This window comes from Apostichopus japonicus, chromosome 9 (genome assembly GCF_037975245.1).
Source record: "Apostichopus japonicus isolate 1M-3 chromosome 9, ASM3797524v1, whole genome shotgun sequence".
In the NCBI taxonomy this organism is placed as follows: Eukaryota; Metazoa; Echinodermata; class Holothuroidea; order Aspidochirotida; family Stichopodidae; genus Apostichopus; species Apostichopus japonicus.
In genome coordinates this window covers 23,115,624-23,140,660 of record NC_092569.1, presented here as the reverse complement: position 1 = coordinate 23,140,660, position 25,037 = coordinate 23,115,624, and the positions used below count along the sequence as shown (strand labels likewise).

General features: G+C 33.4%; 2 protein-coding genes across 2 annotated transcripts in view; both read right to left on the bottom strand.

The window, feature by feature from the left end:
• Positions 1-2,663: 2,663 nt before the first annotated feature.
• Positions 2,664-25,037, bottom strand: part of LOC139974004 (uncharacterized) — a 222,187-nt gene continuing 199,813 nt past the window's right edge. The window contains exons 3-8 of the mRNA XM_071980916.1: positions 7,078-7,250; positions 6,555-6,822; positions 6,025-6,236; positions 5,408-5,719; positions 4,720-4,984; positions 2,664-3,224 (exon numbers count right to left, since the gene is read on the bottom strand). Of these exons, the coding sequence (XP_071837017.1) occupies positions 2,962-3,224; positions 4,720-4,984; positions 5,408-5,719; positions 6,025-6,236; positions 6,555-6,822; positions 7,078-7,250 (1,493 nt within the window). The 3' untranslated portion in view covers positions 2,664-2,961. The remainder of the gene's footprint in view (positions 3,225-4,719; positions 4,985-5,407; positions 5,720-6,024; positions 6,237-6,554; positions 6,823-7,077; positions 7,251-25,037) is intronic.
• LOC139974008 (fibrinogen-like protein A) lies at positions 17,348-20,046 on the bottom strand. Its single transcript, XM_071980920.1, has 3 exons — positions 19,837-20,046; positions 19,132-19,396; positions 17,348-17,709 (listed from the first exon to the last, which is right to left on the bottom strand). Exons 1-3 carry the CDS (start codon positions 20,026-20,028, stop codon positions 17,483-17,485), a joined length of 684 nt encoding a protein of 227 aa, XP_071837021.1. The 5' UTR covers positions 20,029-20,046; the 3' UTR covers positions 17,348-17,482.

Below are 25,037 nucleotides of genomic sequence, written 5' to 3'. Positions count from 1 at the left end.
TAATTTAAACAAGGAAACGTGCCAATATAAGGCTCAGGCGTTATGCTAAAACCATCAAATAATGAAAGCCTGCAGAAATCGCTGTTCTCCTTTCTGCAGTGTATAATTTTTACATTTTATAGTATGTTGTAATATCTCGTACAGCAATATAACACGATACGTACAGTATGTTATGTGTTAAGTTTGGTTAGCAATGCCACTCATGAAAGTTTTAAGTGTTTTTGAGATAATTATATATTTAACGGACTTTTGAGGCATACATAAATGGTGCTTAGCATGGGTGCTAAGCTGCTAGCCATGTTGTTATGATAATTAATCACGTTACTCATTATACCTCAAGTTTTAGTTTACTAGTTATGTACATATGTTCACAAAATATTTGATTTATGGTTAAGTTAAATGATGCCAAGTTCATGTTCGTAGCCTGTTGGGCGAGGGGGGGGGGGTGGTCAGCTCTCCTAGTGTCAGCTCATTTCCTAGATGTTTCGTTGTTAGCATCTTTATCCGTTGTCCGATGATTCAATTAAAAAATACTGTGCCCCCACTCAGTTAATTTTCCCCCTCCCAATCTTTGGTTCCTCCTTTGGTACGTGAAACAAATAATGATAATACAAACTACGCAATTAGAGCCTAAGAAGTAAAGTCCTATATTTACTCTACGAAGGGATTTTTATTTAAGTGTCATGGAAAGAACATGAGATCTCAAAAATAATAATGTTTAGATGCAACTTACAAGGCCTGGAAAGTGCCATTTACCGCAAAAAGTGTCTTGCTCCGCTTAGATAGTGTCATGATGATCCCTTTTGGAAGATTGACTATCCTTTAATTATGTCTTTTATAAACCTCGTATATACGCACATCCAAGTCAACACCATCTAACACTTGTAAGAAACATACTGTTTCACTCCAATGCCTCCTACATATTCTACTCTGACTACGGCTCTGAAGTATCTTTAATTAATAGGTTCTATGTTTTCGATAAATTGAATGTGCACAGATACGTTATGGTGCTTTTAGATTTACTAATGATCCATACGTGTGCATGTTGTAGACATCTGTAAAACAAGATGATGCTATCTGTGTGTATAGTTTGAGAATGCTTCCGTTTTTGGTTTAAGATTCGATTTTATCAATCATTGTAAAGGTTCCAAGTTACGCCCGGTTATTAAATTGATGTCTTTTTTAATTTAAGTTTAAACAATTGCCAGGTGTGACTTTTGTTAAAATATATGTGTGACCGAAATATTAATTTAGTTACCAAACAGAAGCAAACTTGAAGATTTCTGATGTGTGTCGGCCCTTGGGCTCCCCTTGCCCCCACCCGATAAAGAATTTGCGCCGAGGCGCTCCCTTCGCACTAATTTCTTCAGTGTTATCCTTGTCCAGTCATTTATGTTGAAATTAGCATCCCTGTCTTTACTCGTTACGAAACATATAAGACATGAACGGATTGCTGATTTGAAAACGAAAAATAAAAGTATTAAAATATTATGTCACCTCTTCAATTATGTTTATGGTTAACTTAAAACAGACGCAACGGCGACTGATAATGATCAATATGTCAATGCGGGGCGAATTTCAGCGATAAATTCACTATAAGTTGTCTAATTTTCGACAAGAACTGATTTACATTGACAGCAAAAAAATAATTCAGTTTAATATTTCTGGCTGCAAAAGACAATCAGTAAGTTCACTGTCTTGTATTAAATTTCTCCTTTAGCTTTCCAGACTTTAACTTGATGATATGCAGGCTGTGGTTGCGAGAGTGTAGGCAAGCAGTTACGGAAAACTGTAAGTTCAGAACGTTAGTGACTTATGACAATCGTGTTTAACAAATAAACCGAAATTCTGCCTATACTACTTCCTTATTTTTAAACGTAGCTGTGACTTTTGTCAGAACTGTGATACACACAATAAATTAGCAACAAATTCCTTGGATATTCCATTGCCCTACTGTTTATATGTGTCATATGATACATTTCCTTTTTCTTTATCTTTTTACAATGTATACAAACAAAAGAAAAGACAAGATTACATTGAATCCATATAACGAATGAAGAAGAGCATAAGGAAAATAGATCTTACATTAAATATAAAGCAGCAGAATAATCTGTGCTATTGTAATCTTGTTTCGGTAAACGGTTTATATTAATCGTGCTTAATAGTAAACCTATGAGGATTCAATTATTCTCTGTTGCATGTTTTTCAATAGTATCTTATATGTGGTTGTGCCTTCAGTAAGGGTTCAGTTTCATTTCTTTTCATTTACAAGCGCTTAATACTAAAGAGTAATGCTGCCAAAAAAAGCCCATCTTTTTGTAATATCGAAAGTCTTTTCGTAATTTGGATTAAATTTCGTGACTTCGAATGTATTTCGTAAATTCCGTCAACTTGTTTTCATCGTTTTTCAAAAATATTGTGGCAATATCCGCTTCCTTAGTTATATACCAGTTTGTTAAAATATTTGCATCTGTTATTATATCGCTTCAACCTCTCCAAAACTGGTCAGTTGTGAGGGCTAATAGATGTGTCTTCTCTAGGAGTTTATAGAATCTTAGTATCGCTTTTATTGACTGTTTTACTTTAACATTCTTTGATGCGGTTCGGCTCTTTATAATATACCGTCATGCATGTGAAAAAAAAACAAAAAAAAACAAAGACTGTTTATAATTTATCACGTTTATTAATTGACATTTACATTTTACTTGTTTGAGGTAATTATCGCATAAGAGAAACGAGAAAAAGAACATTCTAGAATGTCATCTTGATACTTAAAATGTGTTTTGCAACTTAGCACGTAATGTAATCCAATATAATATTTATTTCAAATCGTAAATCGTTAAATGTAACATTTATTTCAAATCGTAAATCGTTAAATGTAACGATCGGAAATTTCAGTTATTCTTCGTTTTATGAGTTGTTACTTGTAAAACCTTAGCAGTAGTGATGTCCTTTATCAGGTTAAGCTGGACGAATCTTCATTTCAGTATATTTGATGTTATAATTCGGTCCTGGGATATAATAACAATAGATGCTAGAATCACTATTTAAACTGGCGTGGTAGTCACCGTTGAGGTTAGAATAATAGCAATCATCGTACCACCATGCGCCGTGATAACTAACCGCACAGTTATTACTATAAGCATCGTTGTCCCTCTCTTTGGTACTGAACTCGTGATTCAGGTGATAACGCAAGAATTTACCATCAGGACTGCTTCTCTCATCTGTGGAATAGAATGAAGCACAGCATGTCATGCTAGCGTATATACATATACATCAGATGTATTAACAATTGAAGAAGGGTTGAACATAATAAGAGAGAAAGAGGGGGGGGGGGAGAGATAAGGCTTATTTCCTCACAAGAATATATCTGATTAAATATTTTGGTTTGTAGACTTTTTAAGTTATTTATTCATATGCACCATTTCTATTTCTGATCTTCAGTTAGGTGACATTAGCCTTGTTAAAATTCATCAAATTGTTATGACTACTAAGGACTAAGGTCTAGACACATTCTATTCATTTATCATTATTGATATTTATTATGTTATTATTTCCATGTGTTTTATAATTGTATCACTATGACATAATTTCTGAAATTTATTATTGTGGAAGCATTGTTGTGAACATACATCATTGGTAATTATTGATCAGAATTATCAATGGTAACAGAAAGCCAGTTGTTCAATTGTTCTAGACATCAAATGCATGTCGAGGAGCTCCTTTAACTGTATAGCCTTATATCAATAGACCGCAATAAACAACATCATGCGATTAATGTGAAATGCAGTACGGCGATACTGTCCAGTAGGGTAAAAATATGCAAAAGCCCATAGCCCTCCCATTGAATATTTATTGGTGTCTGAGATAGATACGTTTTGTCTTCGACTTTTCTTATAATTTTTCCTCGGGACGATTTAATGTCACACATGTTTTATTAAATGTCTGTAATTTTGTAATGTAAAAAGTGGCATGTACGTATTTCTTTAAATTCACGTTTGTCGGCTTAAGACAGTCACCGCTAGAAATATTTCCTTCGAAATATCTTCATTCAGTTTTCAATTACCATGCAATTACTTCCAACGCTGTTTGAACCATTGTTTACTGTTCGTATATGGAAACAGTTCCAATCTGCTTCATTATCTTTCTGCAAATTCTGCAAATCAAATCATTATAGTAACCAAACCTCTTCTCGAAGTACATCATATAAAGAAAAGTAGATATTGTCAGCTGTGTTCACTTTATGATTGTGGTAAATAATTAAATATATATAGTCCCCTTTCTTGCTGCGATTCAGATATGATCGTGTTCCTGTTTATCACGAAAAATATTTTAAGCCTAGCTTATTATTACTATTTTATGAGCAAAATAACCCGTTTCCGGGGTTATTTCTTTGATACTATATGTTTGATTAAAATTGTGTATATGTTGCAAATCTAATGTGTTTTATTTTGCATAAATTGATATATGCTGAAGAAAATAATACCGATTGGTAGTATGAATATATATATATATATATATATATATATATATATATATATATATATATATATATATATGTATGAATCTCTCGATTAGCTCAGTGCATAATTTGAATATAACAGATTTGTTAGGTGTTGAAATCCGATAGTGCAACCAATCCTCAAAAATATTTAAGGAAAGAAGATCTATTTGAAACACATACGCAACTAGAGCATACACATTTAGAATGGTACCCACCTACGGTTCCACTGTAAGTCCCAAGTCCCGACAGTCGGTAGTTGTCACTCTCATCATTGATGCGGAAGAAATCGAACTTGCCGTAGTACGAATTATACTCTCTAGTCACTAAATCAATTCGGATTCTATATCTCTTTTGTGTTGTCAAGTAATACAATTTATCGTTTCCCAGCCAAAATTCAGTTGAAAGATTGCCAAAACCAACTTTGTAGCTGCTCCAGTTGCGGTAAAAGTCAATACTACCATCTTGGCGACGCTGTAACACCTTCAATGAGGAAATAATGAAAAGGGAAACACAAATAATGTCAAACGAGCACTGTGAACAATACGAAATTGTTTTATCAATATCAAGAGCTTTTCATTATAAATTTGATTTAAAATATTTTCGTGAAGTATGAAAATCTCCTCCCAATGAAATAAAAAAAGAAGAAGATATTTATCAGTATGAGTTACTCGATGTTTGATTAGATAGATCTTTACCGGCTATTTTTTATGCTTCTCGACCAGGTCGACAATATCACTTTGAACCCCCATTTAGGAGATATTAGGGCTTCCTTACGTCGTCCTTTGAAAATTATGTTACGATACATACCAGTGAAAGATCAATCTTTTAGACTTATCCGATCGTCAAACTTGACAATTAACATATATTAATTATATTATGAACGCGTGTCAGACTGCTACTTACCGTCCACCCTCCTCCATCAGTCATGTTACAGTAGACCTCAAATGCTGACCTGGTCCATCCGGTTGGTTTGATTCTGTATATACCGCTTTTGCTGGCACTATCATCATCATAAATTTCCTGACAATCTTTAGGTGGTCTAGTGCATATTACACCGTCCCCTCTGTAGCCATTTGCACAATAGCATTGTCTTATGTCATTTCGTACGCCACACTCCGCTTTAGGGCTGCATGCGTAACCTTCATCCCAGATGATCAGTCCGTTAGTACAAACACCCTTTCTTGTACATCCAGAATTCACGAAAAATTCACCTTCCTATAAGAAAAGTCGCATTTTATATTTTCATACTTGGTTGATATCGTCATATGCTGCCCTCTCCTTAGAAAATCATTATTAAACCTACCACATTTCAAGATATATCAAATCGTACTTCTCTTTTAGCCAAGATATGAAATTGGAAACCTTCGTTACCGTATGACTGCAATGCGGCAGTAACGGCTTAATTAAGTTTTTATTATTGCACCTGATCGACCGAAATAGAGGAAAGTAGTAATGATCGGTTCCTACATAAAAGTAAAGGATCGATTTGCTTTTCTGAAATGGATTACTCCTCTACTTACTGGTACGATCGTCTGTCCTTCCGATATGTAACATCCACATTGTTCACGAGGTACACAGTCAGCTTCCTTCATGAAGAATCCATCTGGACAAAAACAGATTTCACCATCAGCACAGACCTCATCCTGACATATCCCTGGAGCTTCACAAGTTCGTTGACACGCGGTACTGCAGTTATCAATGTCCATATTGCTGGGACAGAATGTTATAGCATCTGTAAGATACAATTACTTGGAATTATTGTAACATTAATGTTACTGGGAATGTATTTAACAATATGAAGTGAATTAAGTGTTTGATAAGTAAAGTTCAGATGTATTATTTTATCGAAACGATGGTTGACCATAGATGGATGTACCAAATGGGCCCAGAGAGGTTTGTCAGTGATATTCCCCAGATGACCCTGCATATCTGTCATATTATGTAATGTTTGACGACGTCACGAAACAATACATCTTCACATATATCTAAGCATTGTAAGACATGTGGGTATGATATTGCATTGTTATCTAATTTATTAGTGATAACTCACCAGTATTTTCTCCGGAATAATTGCCGAGGTTGCCCAGCTTGAAGTGACTGAAGGCGTCACTTATACGGAAATGATCGTAAGAAACCCTGATCAGGTAACCGCTTGATGTGGTTATCTTAATCACCAGTTGGTATTTCTTCTGGTTGGTCAAAAAAGACAACTTCTCGTTGCCGAGCCAGAATTCATGAGAGAGAAACCCAAAGCCAGACTTGTAGCTGTCCCAGTCGCGCCTGAAATCGATGGACCCGTCGGTGCGCCTTTGTATTACCTATGGACAGAGTCGTTACCGAAATGGTTTGTTAGTCACTTTCATTCGATGCATTAAATTTTAAGCATCCAGCACATCCGTCTTGATCATTACTCAATAAAAACCGAAGTTTTTTATTACCACCATCTTGTAACTTACAAACATATAACATGTTCACCGAAAACAAAAACATCGTTACTACTCTTCCAGCGGCTGTAAACATTTTTTTTTCAGTCTTGAAATTGTTTATACAAGAGCAAGAAACCAAAGACATACCGTCCATCCACCGGAACTGTCAGTGTTATCACAGTAAACCTCAAATGGTTCCGGGTAACCATCTGGTTTGATCATGAAGACACCGGAAGAGTTATTGGATGAACATTGCTCCTGGACTTCTGTGCAATCTCTCGGATAAGTCGATTGTTGATAGAAGAAAAATGATGATTGACCTATGATGTGATGATATAAAAATATAGTTGTCCTCATTATTTGTTAACTTTGCGTTTTCTTCATTGAGTTACATATATAGCATACAACACGTTCTTAATTTACACTATTCGAAAGAACTCACATCCGTTGCTTCTCCAAAAATATGTGACTTTAAGAAACAATGCGGATCAATACGTACTTAACACTTCAATACACATATCTGACATAATTTCTGGCGACTATTTTGAACTTGAATGCCCGTAAACACCTTAAATTACCTTCTATTCTCGTCTGCTAATACTTCAGACAAAGCTCCGCAAATCACGCCCCAATTCCTGTGTATATACTCCCGGTAAAGTTAACATGATAAATGTAATGTTACAAGGGTTAAAATTTTATTTAAATTACATGTTTGGAATCAAAAGGGGTAAGCATCACTCACCTAATATCTTTCCATTAGAAGATCCATCAATTGTCTGTTGGGCACTCTAACCAAAGAAAAATTCATATATGTAAAGTAATAAGAGGAAAGTGTCTTTGTTGTTTTAAACAACGGAATAGAGCAAAGAAGTTTATGGATAAAAACATGATTCGAGTCAGTGACCTCTGGATATCAAGCCTGAAAAAGATTTCAAACCTTTTTGAGAAAAGTTCTTATTATATTTCCGAGTCAATGTGAAATATGTGTCCCATTTACGTTGAGAAGTATTAATGGAAATACTTGCTGAGCGTACTTGAATACATCGACTAACAAAACAAGTAGTGATTGCTGGTTGGATAGATTTAGGGGTCACAACAATGTCGGTTACTATATGGGTGCTACAATCTTTTTATTGAAAATTGAAATTATTGAAATTGGTTCCTTTTAAAATAGAAAGAAAATGTATTCCAATTGAAATAAGTGGAACGAGAGGGGGGGGGGGGTGATGGACACATACACTCGCCTCGCTTTTATCTATTTTCAAGTTGTCCATTTCAAAATATTTTCGCTAACAAGTTCACACATTCCTCTCTCAAACAATGGGAGGCGGATAGTGAAAACATGTATCGCCAAGGCCTGTAGTGTTTGAATCTATTTAGAGGTGTTAATATAGATATTAGTAAAATACCGTTTTAAGACACAGTTAACACTAAACAGGGTTCAGATAAACAGCCTAACTCTACCATAAATAATCATTACTCATAAAACCTCCGAGGGATCATTATACAACGCTCGAATCATAATGAATCAATATGCAAATTACATGTGTAAACTAGAAGATCAAAATGATTTTACTCAGTTGTGTTTACGTTTTTACAACGATAAATCTTCCTTCTACAATGCTAACTTGCATTCCCCAATATTAAACCTTCCTGCTTGACAATACAATTATTGATCTAGGCATTGTCGTTCTTTCCAAACAGAGATTAATCTCAATATTGTTTTCATTCGAAATTTTATATTAAAGAGAAACAAATTGACTAGGCCTTTAAATCGAAAATGCATTTATTTCGTTTATACACGGTATTAGTTTTATATCTACGATGAAACAAGATCATTATAGTAACTTTAGTTAGATCTTGATATTTTCTTATAAGGTTTTTGGTTAACTTTCGAAAACTTAACTAAACTATTTGTTGGGGAGGGGGTGGAGGTTTTGGGAGAAAGAGGATTTAACATTTTCGTACCAGCTTTGTAAACATGACGAAATCAATACAGTGAGAAAGATCGAACAATGCACATGTAGTTTCAGGTAATGTTGTAAAAACATATCAACACTTTTATTGAAAAAGTGACAAGGGAACCAGAAAGAGCAAATTCAAGTATAGATTTTTTAGCTAATGATTACAGAATAAATAAATTACGACATTTTTAAAAAAAAATTGATGTACGTGGCATTCTCTTTAAATGAATTGTTCTTATTGTATTTTTCAACAACAAAAAACACAAACATTGCTCCGGAATTTCGGTCTATTTTGAGAAGGAAATACTTTTTCACAATAGAAAATGGCGTATGAAAATTCAGAGGAAAATATAGGTAAGATATTTTTATGAAAATTGTAAAATCAACAAGAATTGGCATTAGAATTTCCTCGATTTTTGTTATCTAACGGTTGTTCGATATTTTTTCTAAGCATCACTTTATTTGTGTTGTTATTTAAATAATAATTAATAACGTAAAAGTTATTTATCTACGAGTATGGGATTGGTGTATCTGTTAGTTGTGATCCATTTTAAGTAAAGTCTGGTCCATTTATAAAGTTACTATGACATATTCGCTTAAGAAACGTATACGAATAACTAATAATATCGCCGAGCTAACTTAAAAAGAATAAACAGAGGTATCTATATGTAGAAACGTATCGTCAATATATTAAGTATCAATGTTCAGCTATAGACTTTCAGTGTTAAATGACAAACATCTCGTCGCTGTGATCTAAGTTATTAAAGAGCCTGACATAAAAAAAGAGGATCAAATCAACGAATGTTGAATTTTCGAATATTTAAGAAAGTCTCAGCCTATTTAGTTGGATGTCAGGTCTTTCCAAATGTATTCTGTATCCCGGAATCTTTTACTTTAAGTAAGTAGTCGAGAAGAAACTATCGGAACTTATATTGTTCGAAACCGCAATTAATTAGGACTTAACATTTTTATAAGAGATTTGCTGGAATGGGTTACGATCTGTTGGACCAAGAATATATATTGATCGCGAATCATAATTCTTTGTATGAGCTATAATAAATACTCATACAAGTATTAGACAAATAATGATTTGTAAAATTCATTGAAATTAAGCAAAATATGTGTTTTCTTTATATTTATAGTACAAATCAATCTTTTACATTTACTTAGGATCTCCTGATTTTGTTTGTAAATAAAAAAAATCTTATCAGAGTGGGAAATTATGGAACAATACGCAAAAATAACCACAACTCACATACTTTTGTAGATAAATGAAAGGAAGAACAAATATTAATAAGTATAGGCCTACATCAACATGTTTCCATATGACGTTGGGAATACTTTATCTTACAAGTATATAGTTGAACGTATTACTCTTAGTAATTAATTTGACAGTACACTTTTCGTCCGTTTCTATATTTTTTTTGTCCTGAAACGAAGGTCGCAATTCGCAGCTCACCTACGAATGACATAGCTTTGCTCTGGTGAAGCAAGTCCCACAGGAACTTAATATTTGAAAATATAATGACGTTATACCGATCCTTACCAAGACTAAGTAGGAATTGATGATTTCCTTAAAAAAACTCATATTGACGAGACTGTTTTATGTTTGACAAATTATTGGTGGCCAAAAAAGTTTTAATAAAAACAAAAATAAAATAGTCACCGAACCTTTAACTTTAAGTGACAAAGAAAGGGTCCTTTTTACAAAACATTGATCTCGATTTTTACAATAATTTTTTGTTTGAGTTTTAATAGAATATTCTACTTTCTTGAAGCTGCACACAAAATATGATTTGATAGATGATATTACGACGAGATACATTTTACGTATGCTGGTCTATTCTTTTATTTGAAATTGAAGAAAATGTTTTATTTACGTTCTGACTTCTGTTATCCTTAGCTTTTCTAAGCCTGATTAAGACATTCAATGAAGGGGCAGTTGTGAAGAATGAATGCCAATGGCTTTCGAAGTTTAGAAGGTGAAATTTAATTGACTCATTTACTTAGGATCTCGTGACTTTTGTTTGTAAATAAATACATTTTTTCATGATGGGAAATTGTGGAACAATACGCGAACATAACCACAAATCACATACTGTTTTAGTTAAATGAAAGTAAAATCAAATATGAATAAGTATAGACCTACATTAACATGGTTGCAAATTACGTTGCGGAATACTTTATCTTACAAGTATATGGTTGAACGCTTTACTCCTAGTAATTAATTTGACAGTACACTTTTCCTCTGTTTCGTTACCTAGACTAAGTTTCATTTTGTTTTGTCTCATTTCCAAGACTAATTAGGAATTAATAATTTCCTTAAAAAAACTCATATCGACGAGACTGTTTTATGTTTGACAAATCATTGGTGGCCAAAAATGTTTTATTAAAAAAAAAAGAATTTAGCCACCGAACTTTTAACTTTAAGTGACAAAGAAAGGTCCTTTTTACAAAACATTGATTTTTTACAATTTTTAAAAAAAATATTTATAGAATATTGTTCTTTCTTGAAGCTACACACAAAATATGATTTGATTGGTGATATAACGACGAGATACATTTTACGTATGCTGGTCTATTCTTTTATTTAAAATTGAAGAACATGTTTTGTTAACGTTCTGACTTCTGTCATCCTTAGCTTTTCTAAGCCTGATTAAGATATTCAATGATAAATGAATAAGTGAATAATATTTAACTTTGTTATGTATTCATTGCTTAATTGAAATTAATAGATTACTGTTCACTAAAGAAAATCTTATATTTTATCTTCGGAATACAAAATTGGTAGCATTATAGTAAATAATAAGTTTCAATGTGAATTTAAGTCGACGGATGAAAACTTAAAGAGTAATATTTTAATTAAAAACATTTTTTTCTCGTTAATTATTATAAAGTTAAGAAACTGAAGCGAGTTATTCAAAGTATGGCCATCTAAATCTTAGCTAAAACGTTTCTATTAATATAATTGAAAATATCGTAGTTTGATTTAATACTTTAGGTTAAACTTGCATTTATGACAGTCTGCATTATGTCTGATATCATTTAAAGTTCTGAAGTTGTACCTGTGAGGGAGCTATATCATTTACAGGTTAATTTATTGATGAATTAATAAAACAACATGAGCTTCATATTTTATACAACTTTTATAACTATAATATTTAAAGAACTTTGAATGTTTCACTACAAGTTTATGTCTTAAATGGTTCTAGAGCGTTACTAAGTTACTATTAATATTAAAATAAATTTTCTTATTTGAAAAACAACCCATCCTTATTATTCGATCTTTCATCTAACACTTTTATTTTACATAAAGAATAGTGGCTTCTTCAATAAATTGCAGAACGTGTAAAAGTTTAAGCTTTTAATTTCTAAGATAAATGTAAAACATAACAACTTGAAAGCATGAGATTTAATCTAATTTGAATCTAATTTCTAATATCTTTGCAAACAATATAATATATAATGATTTTTGAATATCTTTCTTTTTAAACAAAAATCTTGATTTGTGAAAATATAGTCAAAAAGGAGAATTGCTGTTGAAGATTTGATAGATTTTCTTTAGTTTCAAGTTCAAAAACCTTTTGTGGGGAGTTAAAAATAACTTGAAAGTACTTAATTTAATTTGAATAATGTATACCTGATCTCCAATCACTGACATATACTTTGCACTTATTATTATTATGTTGAATTATTTTCACGCACTTTTGATACAGACCATCATTTTTATTTCGAAACAGAGATGAAAATTGAAATTTGTAATTTGAAGAATTATGATGTCTCCATTCCCAATATCTTATACCATCTTTTGAACAATCATAACTTCACTAAAAATTGTTGTTACCGAGCAAATTCATTGAAATATCCATACTACGACATATGACCGAAGAATTAAAAAAATATAAAAGTACTAGAACTTACCGATTCACGAAAAACGAGGCAGCTAGTTGTCCAAAGAAAAAATAAAACTTGGAACATTGAATAAAACTTGCTGATCATTTTGACGAAAGAGTGAAATCTTTTCTGGTGACTCGCCCTTCTCTGATTTCAAGTTGATAATGACTTTCACCTCTGTCGATGACATAACGTACCTTGTATCGAGTAATTTAGAATGTACGGTAGAAGATACTGAACATTGTTTAACTCATTTGGAAAATGCATTATAGTAAAATGATAGTTTATTGCTCCTACTTTACGCTAATTTTTGCCTCTTACGCGCGTCGGTAGACAGAAGAACAAGGAAGTCAAACCTCTGTGAACACGGATATTGAGAGTACTGATATCGTACAGTACAAACTATGAGTTGGCCATCTTGATATGATTCTTCTCCTCGTGATCTCTCTCGGGAAACACAACAGTGATTTGCGTTCAAGTCCATACCGTAAAGCTATATAGCCGTGCTTAGAAAGAGATATTATTTAAATAAAATAAAATCAGTTATTTCTTTATTCAAAAGAAGACTTTACGGTAGAGAAACGGATTGAAAAACAGTGTAAAAAGGAAGCCAATGTTGGACTTATTGAGGTTCTAATTTTCCGTCAAACCCTGCACTTCTCTTTAATGCCCTGACGAAACGATGAAAGAACTACGATGTGCGCTGACAGTAAATCACAAGGCAGTAAATCACCGTAGTTATATATTACAAGCAGGGTTTTACTGATGGAAAAGTCAAACTATATAACAATCATCATATATAAATGAATATGAAAGGGGCTTAAATGATTAACAATTTAATCCAACTGTAAATACCTACACCAAAGTCTGTAGTGTTTCGTGTTGACTTTGGTACTTTATGAATTGTTTATTAATACATTGGTCTGACGACTTCAAGAGGTCTGACAAGGATAATTTGGAATAATTGTTGAATTTTAAATATTTCTCCTTGCCAGAGTTTAAATTTTGTGATTATAAAGTGAATTTTGTTCCTGGAAAATTAACTTGGTATCGTTATTTAAGAAACTATTAACTTTTTAATGTTTAATAAAAATAAGAGGGAAAACAAGAGAGTTCACCTGCATATTGTGACAACATACAATCACCCTTCAAAGGTAGTAGGCTTTTCATGTAGAAAGTAGAAAAGATATGGTGGGAATTGGTTCGTTCATAACGCAATGTCTGGCAAGCCATTGATGAGCAGACGTGTAAGCACGCAACATGAAATAACTTTTACAAATCATGAAATTCTTGTTTACCCGCTAAGAAATGTTTACCCACTAAGAATGTTGTAGCATGTTGTATTTAGTGGTAGACATTTTATACAGCCTACCCTTAGCTGGATTTTCAGATAAAGATATGTGAAATATGCCGATGTATGAGCAGCTATTGCTGGTTGTCAAAGGAACGGATGTGCGAGCCTGTTGAATCGGTGCTGTGAATGGGTTAATATGACGAACGTAGCACCTATTAGAAAAATGAGGAAGGTTCGACATTTAATAACATTAATTCGTGAAGTTGCTGCGGGGGGGGTCATTATAAATGTAGTAGTACTACAGTGGTCGGGAGAAAAAAAAAACCCAATATAATTCAATGTCCTACACAATATTAGACAAATGCCTCAAATGCGACTAACTAATAAAAAGGGAACCATTTGCTTTAATAGATTCAAACGAAATACTCATACATTATTTACTTGTCTTTTTCCTTCTTGGAAGATGATATAGTAATTTGCTTTCTTAATACCCTAATTAATTCTTTCACGCTAAAAAAAGGAAAGCCATTTTAGATAGAGTTATTGAAATGGGTAAAATTAGCAATGATCAAAGCAATTCATGTTTAACAGAGGCCAGACTACATTATAAAATCTACTTAACTCAGTATTGCAGACATTTTAAAATAGTATTAATGAAAATCTATTTTCAATATGATATTGAAAATGACCTTAGGGAATCTACACTAATAACCTATATATTTTCGATACCTTTATGAACGACTTGTGACCCCAAAATTCTTTCTGAAAGCAGCGTTTGAAGTTTAATTTTATGTAATCACTATTCGACACAAACATGTCAATAACTGAACACATCTCCACATTAAAGTTTAATTCCTAGTAATGAAGTATTTAAATAATATTAATGTGATGTGAACGTTTATGAGCGCAAAAATACTGCGTATTGAGACATATTCGTTTTAATAGTTTATCAATTACCATCACTAAGAAGAATTATATTTTGAAGAAGTATTATGATAGTTATAAAAGTCGACGTATTTGCAAAATGTTTTAGTTGATAACATGTCGGTGTTTGCATCTGGACTAATTCTGGCGGAGAGAAGGTTTCCGCGATCCCACCATCTGACAGACGAAGTGTCAACATTTTTCATTTACAAACTAATTTTTTTTGGTTACATTTATGAGCGCAAAAATACTGCGTATTGAGACATATTCGTTTTAATAGTTTATCAGTTACCATCACTAAGAAGAATTATATTTTGAAGAAGTATTATGATAGTTATAAAAGTCGATGTATTTGCAAAATGTTTTAGTTGATAACATGTCGGTGTTTGCATCTGGACTAACTCTGGCGGAGAGGCAGCTTCCACGATCCCACCATCTGACAGACAACGTGTCAACATTTTTCAATTAAAAACTAATTTTTTGGGTTACATTTATATAATTAAGGATTTATTGTTATTTCGTTTGCTTTAATTTTATTTTTTTGCATTAAGCCTGTTATGGATTACAATACAAATTCTCGAGCAGACATTTACGAGACCAATTACTATAAGTCATGCCTATTTGGCTATAACGTTTGCCCACGAAAGTTTCAACTTGGATAAATCTAAACCTCACATTACACAGTCAGAAAAGTATCATGAATTGCGGGTAAAGTGACGTGCTCACTAACGTATTAGTACTCGAAACCCCGGATGGTATTTCAGTGCTACAAACAAATGTTACCAAATAATACTGCCTGCATCAAGTAACTATGGGACGTATAAAGGAGAATAACAACATTTTTACAGCTGCACGACAATTGTTTCAGTCGCGGTAGCAGATGATTTTGAAGGCAATTTGCCGACGATATCGTCGGTAGAACTTTCGGTTGTGCTCAAGAAATATAATAGTTACACGTTAACATATACCCCCAATCCAAGTAGTGTAACTACTCCTATAATTTACCAGTTAAGGAAAAAGCAGAAGAATGTCATTGACTCAGTAACATGACTAGTTCAGCGATATATCAAGATAGGGTTATATTGTTATGGTAATCGCGTTGCAAATTACCATGATATCAACATAGTGGTAGAGAAGATGGAAACAACTATAAGATATGAGAGTCAATACGGTGCATGAGAAAGTGTGATCTTGTGTTAAAACAAGATAGCCTATGCATTTAACATAGCAGTTGCGGTTCTTTCAATTTGGTGTCGTTCTACCGCTTAAAATAACATACGTCATGGACCAATATGGCATCTTACTTATGTCCTGTATCCTCTAGAAAATGAAAGATATAGCCTTAGAATTGTTTATTCTGTGGCTTATGTATGTTATATGCTAGTGTAATACGTGTAATTGTATGTATAGGGTTTGTGAAAATGGAAATGGGAAAAAATGAATGCACAGGAGGAAAACAATATCGAGAAAAAAAATCATAAAAGTAACTCATGCGCTCTGTAGAACGGCTTACTTTGATTTACAAGCACGGAGACATCCTTTGAGGGATTATGGCGGATTTCCACCCAATCTTAAGTATTAGAGCTTACTGCTTGTATTGGTATAGAGAATTGTCAAAACACCGCGTAGATTAAACCCCATCTGCTTGACTGAACACCATGTAGGTGTTCGGGGGATCTCACCCAGGAGGGTAAAAAACTCATAGACTTTAAGTGGTGATTCCGAGTTATATTTAGACTATGAAATAAGCACATAATTAGGTCTTATCACTATCATACATTCTGAGAGTTTGTGTGAAGTTGAAAGGGGTCGGAAGGGGATTAGGTAGAACACCAACAACATCTGGATGAGAGCCTGAAAGTTCGGCATTACCGCAAAGGGGTGTCCAGTCTCCTTTAAGACAATTTTGATTTACATTATGGTACATCCGACGTGAAATGCATCTTTGTATAGTACGTTATGTATCACAGTTGTGTTTTATAATACAAAGAAATCGACAACCAATAGGAAGCGATCTCCTTGAATTCGTCACTGTATATTCATTGTAAATATAATTAGCCTCAGCCTAGCCTATGTATTATAACTTGACGTAATTGTATTCGCTTCTTGCTGCTTTCCCTGTTTATTCTTTAAAACAATACTTGAGTGGGGGTGGTGGATGGTGTGTGTGGTAGGGTGATGGAGGTGGTGGAGGTGGGGGTCACTTGCTCCTATGGCTAAGCCATTTCATTTAAAATATTGCACAGATCCTATCAAACTCGTTTTTCCGTTTGATTATATTAAATGGTAAGGTTAAGGGAAGACGATAATATAAATTAGGAGACTTGACTAGAATAGTGCTATTAAAACATGGACAAATATTATATTTTATTTTTAAATAAAAAACATTCAATTGTCCTTAAAATGAATCTCTTAAGCTCTTATTTTGTTGATGGTCAGCGATGTAATAGTTTTCTTCTTACATCTGATTCAGTCTCTAGATAGGGCGGATCTTCATCTCTGCAAATTTGACATAATAAATCTGTCCGGGGAGATGATGCCAAGCAAGATTCTTATCCCCGTAGACACCATTCAAGTTGGAATTATAACAGTTATTGTACCACCATGGACCCTCATAATAAACAGCACAATTATAACCATTACCGTCGTTGTCTCGGTCCTTTGTAGTAAACGGCTGGTTTCGGTGATAATTTAGAGAATCTCCTAGAAGAAAGAATCAGATACAAAAACACACCGTTAATACCAATTGTCAAGATAAATGTACGTCTGATACATGTTAAACCTTGTTTATTTAAAAAAAAATTGTAATTGATCGCACTAACATATACTCAATCTGTTTGCTTAATTATTTTGACTTCAGTTTTAATATGCAAATTTATAAATCTAGTTTTAGTGTTAACAAGAACTTCTTTGGTTGAAAACTATTATTGGGTTGACATAGTGGTAATTGATATTTTATTGTACTAAGTTTTACACATAATGACCATCATTCTCTCTTTTATTGAACACCATACTATATAATTACATTACAGTGTTTATCTCTAAGAGACATCTGATCATCGAGGACCATCATGTAGCCGTCAAATATATATCTAGATGATCACAAATACGAACATTGTCATTTTGGGAAGACCTACTTAATAAACTATGTACAGCATGCTTATATTATTTCCAGAGTAACATTCACTTGTTTTGTTATGGCACTATTAAATAATCACAATATAAGTAGTATATAATTGGTGTGGTTTATTATTGAACACCAATTTATGAGAGGTGTACTTACATGTATGCATAGTGATGAAATATGTTAACATAACTGTTGCATATGAGAAAAATACTCGTTGTTTGCGCTCTGGGAATTGTTAATACTGCATCTTCTATTATCTTCTTACTTATATTATTCACTTGGATCAATGAAATGAAAAAAAAAACAAGTTTCGCTCAATGTATCTAACCGTTGTACCACCCCCAGAATTCGTCGTAAAGAAATTGACAAATGTAAGGTTATGTAGATCAGTTTTATATGTTCTGAGCAGGTCCGTCGGTTATTTACTACTTTTAAAGACAAACGGAGACAATTAACACCCGTTTGTAGATAGATAACTTGAATACAATGAATTGTAAGTTAAAATTTAGGTATTGTTTAGCCTTCTTACCATATCCTATGTGGCCTGACTTTTATCAGTTTTTTAAATGTGATACAGACAGCGTTTTCTTCCTGTATGTATGTAGTTAATCATTGATTCTTACTAATTGTTCTACGATGATTGCAATTAGTGTCCAGCCAGTGTATATATTAGAAAATGTTGGCAGGATCGTGGAACTTGTAAACTATAAAAAACAACTGTAGGAATTTTCCTATTTTCAAGCAATTTTCCATTCCGCCAATCCGGCTATCTTCTACAAGTATAATATATCTTTCATCTGACTGCCATCCTGGCCTTATTCCTTAAGGTGATGTTAATATATAGTATTCTTTAAATGAAGTTATAACATATTTCTAGAGAGACTAAGTATCGATCGAACGATAACCTGTTGGTGTTAACAGTCGTAGTTATTTTGTCTCCCTACTAGTAAGGCTGAAATGCCGTATTTAGTTTTGAAGGAGATATGTAGACTACAAACCTGCTGTTCCACTGTAGGTCCCAAGACCGGATAGCCGATAGTTGTCGCTTTCATCGTTTATTCTAAAAAAGTCAAACTTGGCGTAGTACGGATCTCCTAATTTATTCACTAAGTCGACTCTCATTTCATATCTTTTTTGGTTGGTCAAATAATAAAGTTTATCATTTCCGAGCCAAAAATTAATACTTAAATTTCCAAAGCCTTGCTTGTAGCTGTCCCATCCAAGATAGAAGTCCTCACTCCCATCGACACGTCGTTGGAACACCTTTAAAATTTCAAAATGAAAATAAAAATATCGCTAATAAAACAAACATTGGTGGAATTTCCGATGAAAAGTCTGAAATCTCATATTCTTAAATTACCTTTTAAGGTAATGTGACAGGTGAAAAGTTTCAACCTAGGCAATGAAATAAGTATAATAAAAATTAATTTCAATATCACAGTCATCGAGGTGAAGAATAAACATGATGATAGTCGCATAATGCATAAATGTCGATAGACTGCGGTAAAAATATCTAATCATATGAAAATTTATAAAATATAAAACTGAATACAAAGACAAAGAAAATGATGATCAATCCAAGATCTGACATAGATCGGTAAAAAGAATAGTTAAGATTAAAGTAACTTTTAAACCAGAGTAAAATGTATCAGTCCAAGATCTACTTATAAAGTATTAAGTTCGTATTAGTCTATATCACTTACCGTCCATCCTCCTCCGTCAGTCATGTTACAGTATACCTCAAATGCTGACCCGGTCCATCCGGTTGGTTTGATTCTGTATATACCGTTGATTCTGGTACTATCATCATCATAAATTTCCTGACAATCTTTAGATGGTCTCGTGCAATTTACACCGTCCCCTCTGTAGCCATTAGCACAATAGCATTGTCGCATGTCATTTCGTACGCCACACCCCGCTTTCGGACTGCATGCGTAACCTTCATCCCAGATGATCAGTCCGTTATTACAAACACCCTTTCTTGTACATCCGAAATTCACGAAAAAGTCACCTTCCTGTCAGAAAAATGGTATGTTATGGTTTAACACGTGTTGATATCACAATATGCTGTCATCTCTCACTCCAGTTTGTAGCAATTATTTAAATTGAGATTAAAGTTATATATAACAAAGTAGTAACGTACAATTTCTACATTAAAGTAAAGAGTCGTTTTGTATTTCTGTAATGGATGGCTCCTGTACTTACTGGTACGACCGTCTGTCCTTCTGATACGTAACATCCACATTGTTCAGGAGGTACACAGTGAGATCCCTTCATGAAGAATCCATCGGGACAAAAACAGACTTCACCATCAGTACAGACCTCATCCTGACAGATTCCTGGAGCTTCACAAGTTCGTTGACACGCGGTACTGCAGTTATCAATGTCCATATTGCTGGGACAGAATGTTATAGCATCTGCAAGATAAAATAAATCGGAACTATTATTACATTAATGTTACTAGGAATGTATGTAACCTAATGAAGTAAATTAAGTTTTTGATAAGTAAAGTTCAGATGTATTATTTTCGAAACGATGGTTGACCATAGAGGGATGTACCAAATGGGTCCATAGAGGTTTGTCAGTGATATTTCCCATATGACCCTACATATCTGTCATCTTATGAAATGTTTGACGACGTCACGAAACAATACATCTTCATTTATATATATAAGCCTTTATGATATTGCGTTGTTATCTAATTTGTTCGTGATAACTCACCAGTATTCTCTGCAGCATAATTGTCGAGGTTGCCCAGCTTGAAGTGACTGAAAGCGTCACTTATACGGAAATGATCGTAAGAAACCCGGATTAAGTAACCGCTTGATGTGGTTATCTCAATCACAAGTTGGTATTTCTTCTGATTGGTCAAGAAAGACAACTTCTCGTTGCCGAGCCAGAAATCATGAGAGAGAAACCCAAAGCCAGACTTGTAGCTGTCCCAGTCGCGCTGGAAATCGATAAACCCGTCGGTGCGCCTTTGTATTACCTATGGACAGATTCGTTACCGAAATGGATTGTTAGTCACTGATCTATCATTCCATGCTTTAAATTTTGGCATCCAGCACAGCCGCCTTGATCTTTACTCAATGAAAACAGAACGTATTTTTTACCACCATCTTGTAACTTACAAATATATAACATTGTCACCGAGATAACTAGCATCGTTACTACTCTTCCAGCTGCTGTGAACATTTTTTTTCAGTCTGAAAATTGTTTATACAAGACCAAGAAACCAAAGACATACCGTCCATCCACCGAAACTGTCAGTGTTATCACAGTAAACCTCAAATGGATCCGGATAACCATCTGGTTTGATCATGAAGACACCGGAAGAGTCATTGGATGAACATTGCCCCTGAACTTCTCTGCAATCTCTCGGATAAGTCGATTGTTGATAGAAGAAAAATGATGGTTGACCTATGATGTGATGAAATATAAAAAGTAGTTGTCCTCATTATTTGTTAACTTTGCCTATTTTTATTGGTTGATATATATATAGCATACAAAACGTTCTTAATTTAAACTATTCGAAAGACCTCACACCCGTAGCTTTGCAAAAAATCTGTGACTGTAAGAAAAAATGCGGATCACTACGTACTTTACACTTCAACAGACATATCTGACATGAGTTGTGGCGACTATTTTGAATTTGAATGCCCGAAAATATATTAAATCACATTCCATTCTCTTCTGCTAATACGTTAGACAAAGCTCCGCAATCCAAGCCCTTATTCCTGTGTATTAACTTCCGGTATTGTTTACATGATAAATCTAATGTTACAATGGTTTAATTTTTATTTAAATTACATATTAGGAATCAAAAGGGGTAAGCATCACTCACCTAATATATTTTCATTGGTAGATCCATCGCTTGTCTGTTGGGCACTCTAACCAAAGAAAATTCATATATGAAAATGAATAACAGGAAAGTGACTTTGTTGTTTATTAACAATGGAATAGAGCAAAGAAGTTTATAGATACAACATGATTCAAAACAGTGACCTCTGGATTTCAAGCTCTGAAAACGATTTCAAACTTTTTAAAAACAGGTTCTCATTATATTTCCGAGTCAATGTGAAGTATGAATCCCATTTACGTTGGAAAGTATTAATGGAAATACTTGCTGAGCGTACTTGAATATATCGATTAACGAAACAAGTAGTGATTGCCGGTTGAATAGATTTGGGGTCGCAAAGATGTCGGGTACTATATGGGTGCTAAAATCTTTTCATTGAAATTGGTTCATTTAAAATTAGAAAGAAAAACTATTCCAATTGAAATTAGAGGAACGAGAGGGAGGCGGGCGATGGACACATATCACTCGCCTCGCTTTTATTTATTCTCAAGATGTCCATTTCAAAATGTTTACGCCAACAAGCTCGTTTCTCTCTCACACAACGGGAGTGGGAAGGTTAAAAATGTATCGCCAAGGCATGGAGTGTTTGAATCTATTTAGAGGTGTTAACAGATATATTGGTAATATACCGTTATAAGAAACATGGTATAGGTTAACACTAAACAGAATTCAAATAAACATATAGTAACTTCACTACGAATAATCATTACTCATAGATCCTTCGACGGCTCAATTGACAACGCTCGTATGATAATGAATCAAAATCCAAATTACATGTGTAGAGTAGCAGATGGAAATGATTCTACTCAATTGTGTTTACGTTTTTACAACGATAACTCTTCCTTCTTAAATTCTAACTTACATTCCCCAATCTTAAACCTTCCTGGTTGAAAAAAATAAATGATATAGGCATTGTCGTTCTTTCTAAACAGAGAATAATCTCAATCTTTGCATTCGAAAATTTACACTAAAGAGAAAAAAGTTGACGAGACAGTTAAAGCGAAAATGCACTTATTTCGTTTACATTGTGTAAGAGTTTTATATCTACCAGGAAACAATATATTTATACCTTACTGAATTAATCCTGATAATTTCTTGTAAGGTTTTTATGCTGCCTTTGAAAACTTAATTATATTAGTATATTTTGGCTGGGGAGGTGTTCGGGAGTGTGACGATTTAACATTTTCGAACCAGCTTTGCTAAACATAACGAAATCAATAAAGTGATGAAGATTGAACAATGCGAATGTAGTTACAGGTTATGTTGTAAAAACATATCAACCCTTTTTTTTAAAGTGACAACGGAACCAGAAATAGCAAATTCAAGTATAGATTTGTTAGCTAATGAAACAGAATAAATAAATTACGACATGTTTTTTAGAAAATCCTATACGTGGCATTTCCTTTAAATTAATTGTTACTATTGTATTTTTCATCATAAAACAAACACAGACATTGCTCTGGAATTTCAGTTTATTTTGAGAAGGAAATACTTTTTTTTACAATCGAAAATGGTGAATTAAACTTCAGAGGAAAATATAGAAAACAAGATAGCTAATGAAAAATGCGAAATCTTCTGCTGGCTGACAACAAGTTGTGGCATTAGAACTTCCTCCATATTTTGTTATCTTACGGTTGTTCTTTTTCTTTCTAAGTAACACTTTATTTGTGTTGTTATTTATGATGTAAAGGTTATGTATCTACGAGTATGGGATTGGGGTAACTGTTAGTCTAATTAAAGTAAAGTCCGGTGCCTTTTAAAGGTACTATGACATACTCGGTTAAGAAATGTATACCAATAGCTAATAGTATTGCCAAGCTAACATAACAATAATACACAGAGGTAGCCTATATGTACAAACGTATCGTCACCATATTAAGTATCAATGTTCAGCAATGTAATTTCAGTGTTAAATTAAAAACATCTCGTCGCATTGATCTAAATTATGAAGACACAAACAAATAGAAGATCAAATCAACAAAATATTGAATTTTTGAGATTTTTAAAGGTCTCTGCCTATTTAGTTGGATATAAGGTCTTTCCAAATTTATCCTGTATTCCGGATTCTTTTACTCTAAGTAAAGTGGTCGAGAGAAGCTATCGAAGGTTATATTTTTCGAATACGCAATGACTTTGGACATAATATTCTTATAAGACATTTGGCTGGAATAGGTTACGATCTGTTAAACCAGGAATATATATTGATCGCGCATCATATCACTTTGTATGAGCTATGATTAATGATAATGATTTTCAAATTTCATTGGAATTAAGCAAAGTATGTGTTTTCTTTATTTTTATAGTACATATCAATGTTTCACATTTACTTAGGATCTCCTGATTTTTGTTTGTAAATAAAACAAATCTTATGATGGTGGGGAATTGTGGAACAATACGCGAAAATAACCACAAACCACATACTTTTGTCTATGAAAGTAAAAACAAATATTAATAAGTTTAGGCCTACATCAACAAGGTTGCATATTACGTTGCAGAATAATTTATCTTACCAGTATTTATTTGAACGATTTAGTCTTAGTAATTTATTTGACAGTACACATTTCGTCCGTTTCTTAATTTTTTTTCGTGAACGGTCGTAATATGCAGCTTATATACGGTTGACATAACTTCGCACTGGTGAAGCGAGTCTCATAGGAATGTATTAGTTTAAAATATAATCACGTTATAACGTTATGAGGCGATACTGAACAATACCAATACTAAGTACGGTAGGTATTGATTATTATATTAAAAATTTCATTTCACGAGACTGTTCTATGTTTGAAAAATTATTGGTGCCCAAAAGATTTTGAATAAAAAAATTGTTTTTAGTTATAACCGAACCTTTAACGTTACGTGACAAAGAAAATGTCCTCTTTACACTAATTTCATTTCGATTTTTGCAATTTGCGTTGTTTGAGATATTAAAGAATATTCTACTTTCTTGAAGCTATAACACAAAATATGAGTTAATTGATCATATCACGACAAGATACAGTATACGTATGCTGGTCTATTCTTTTAAAATCAGAACATGTTTTATTT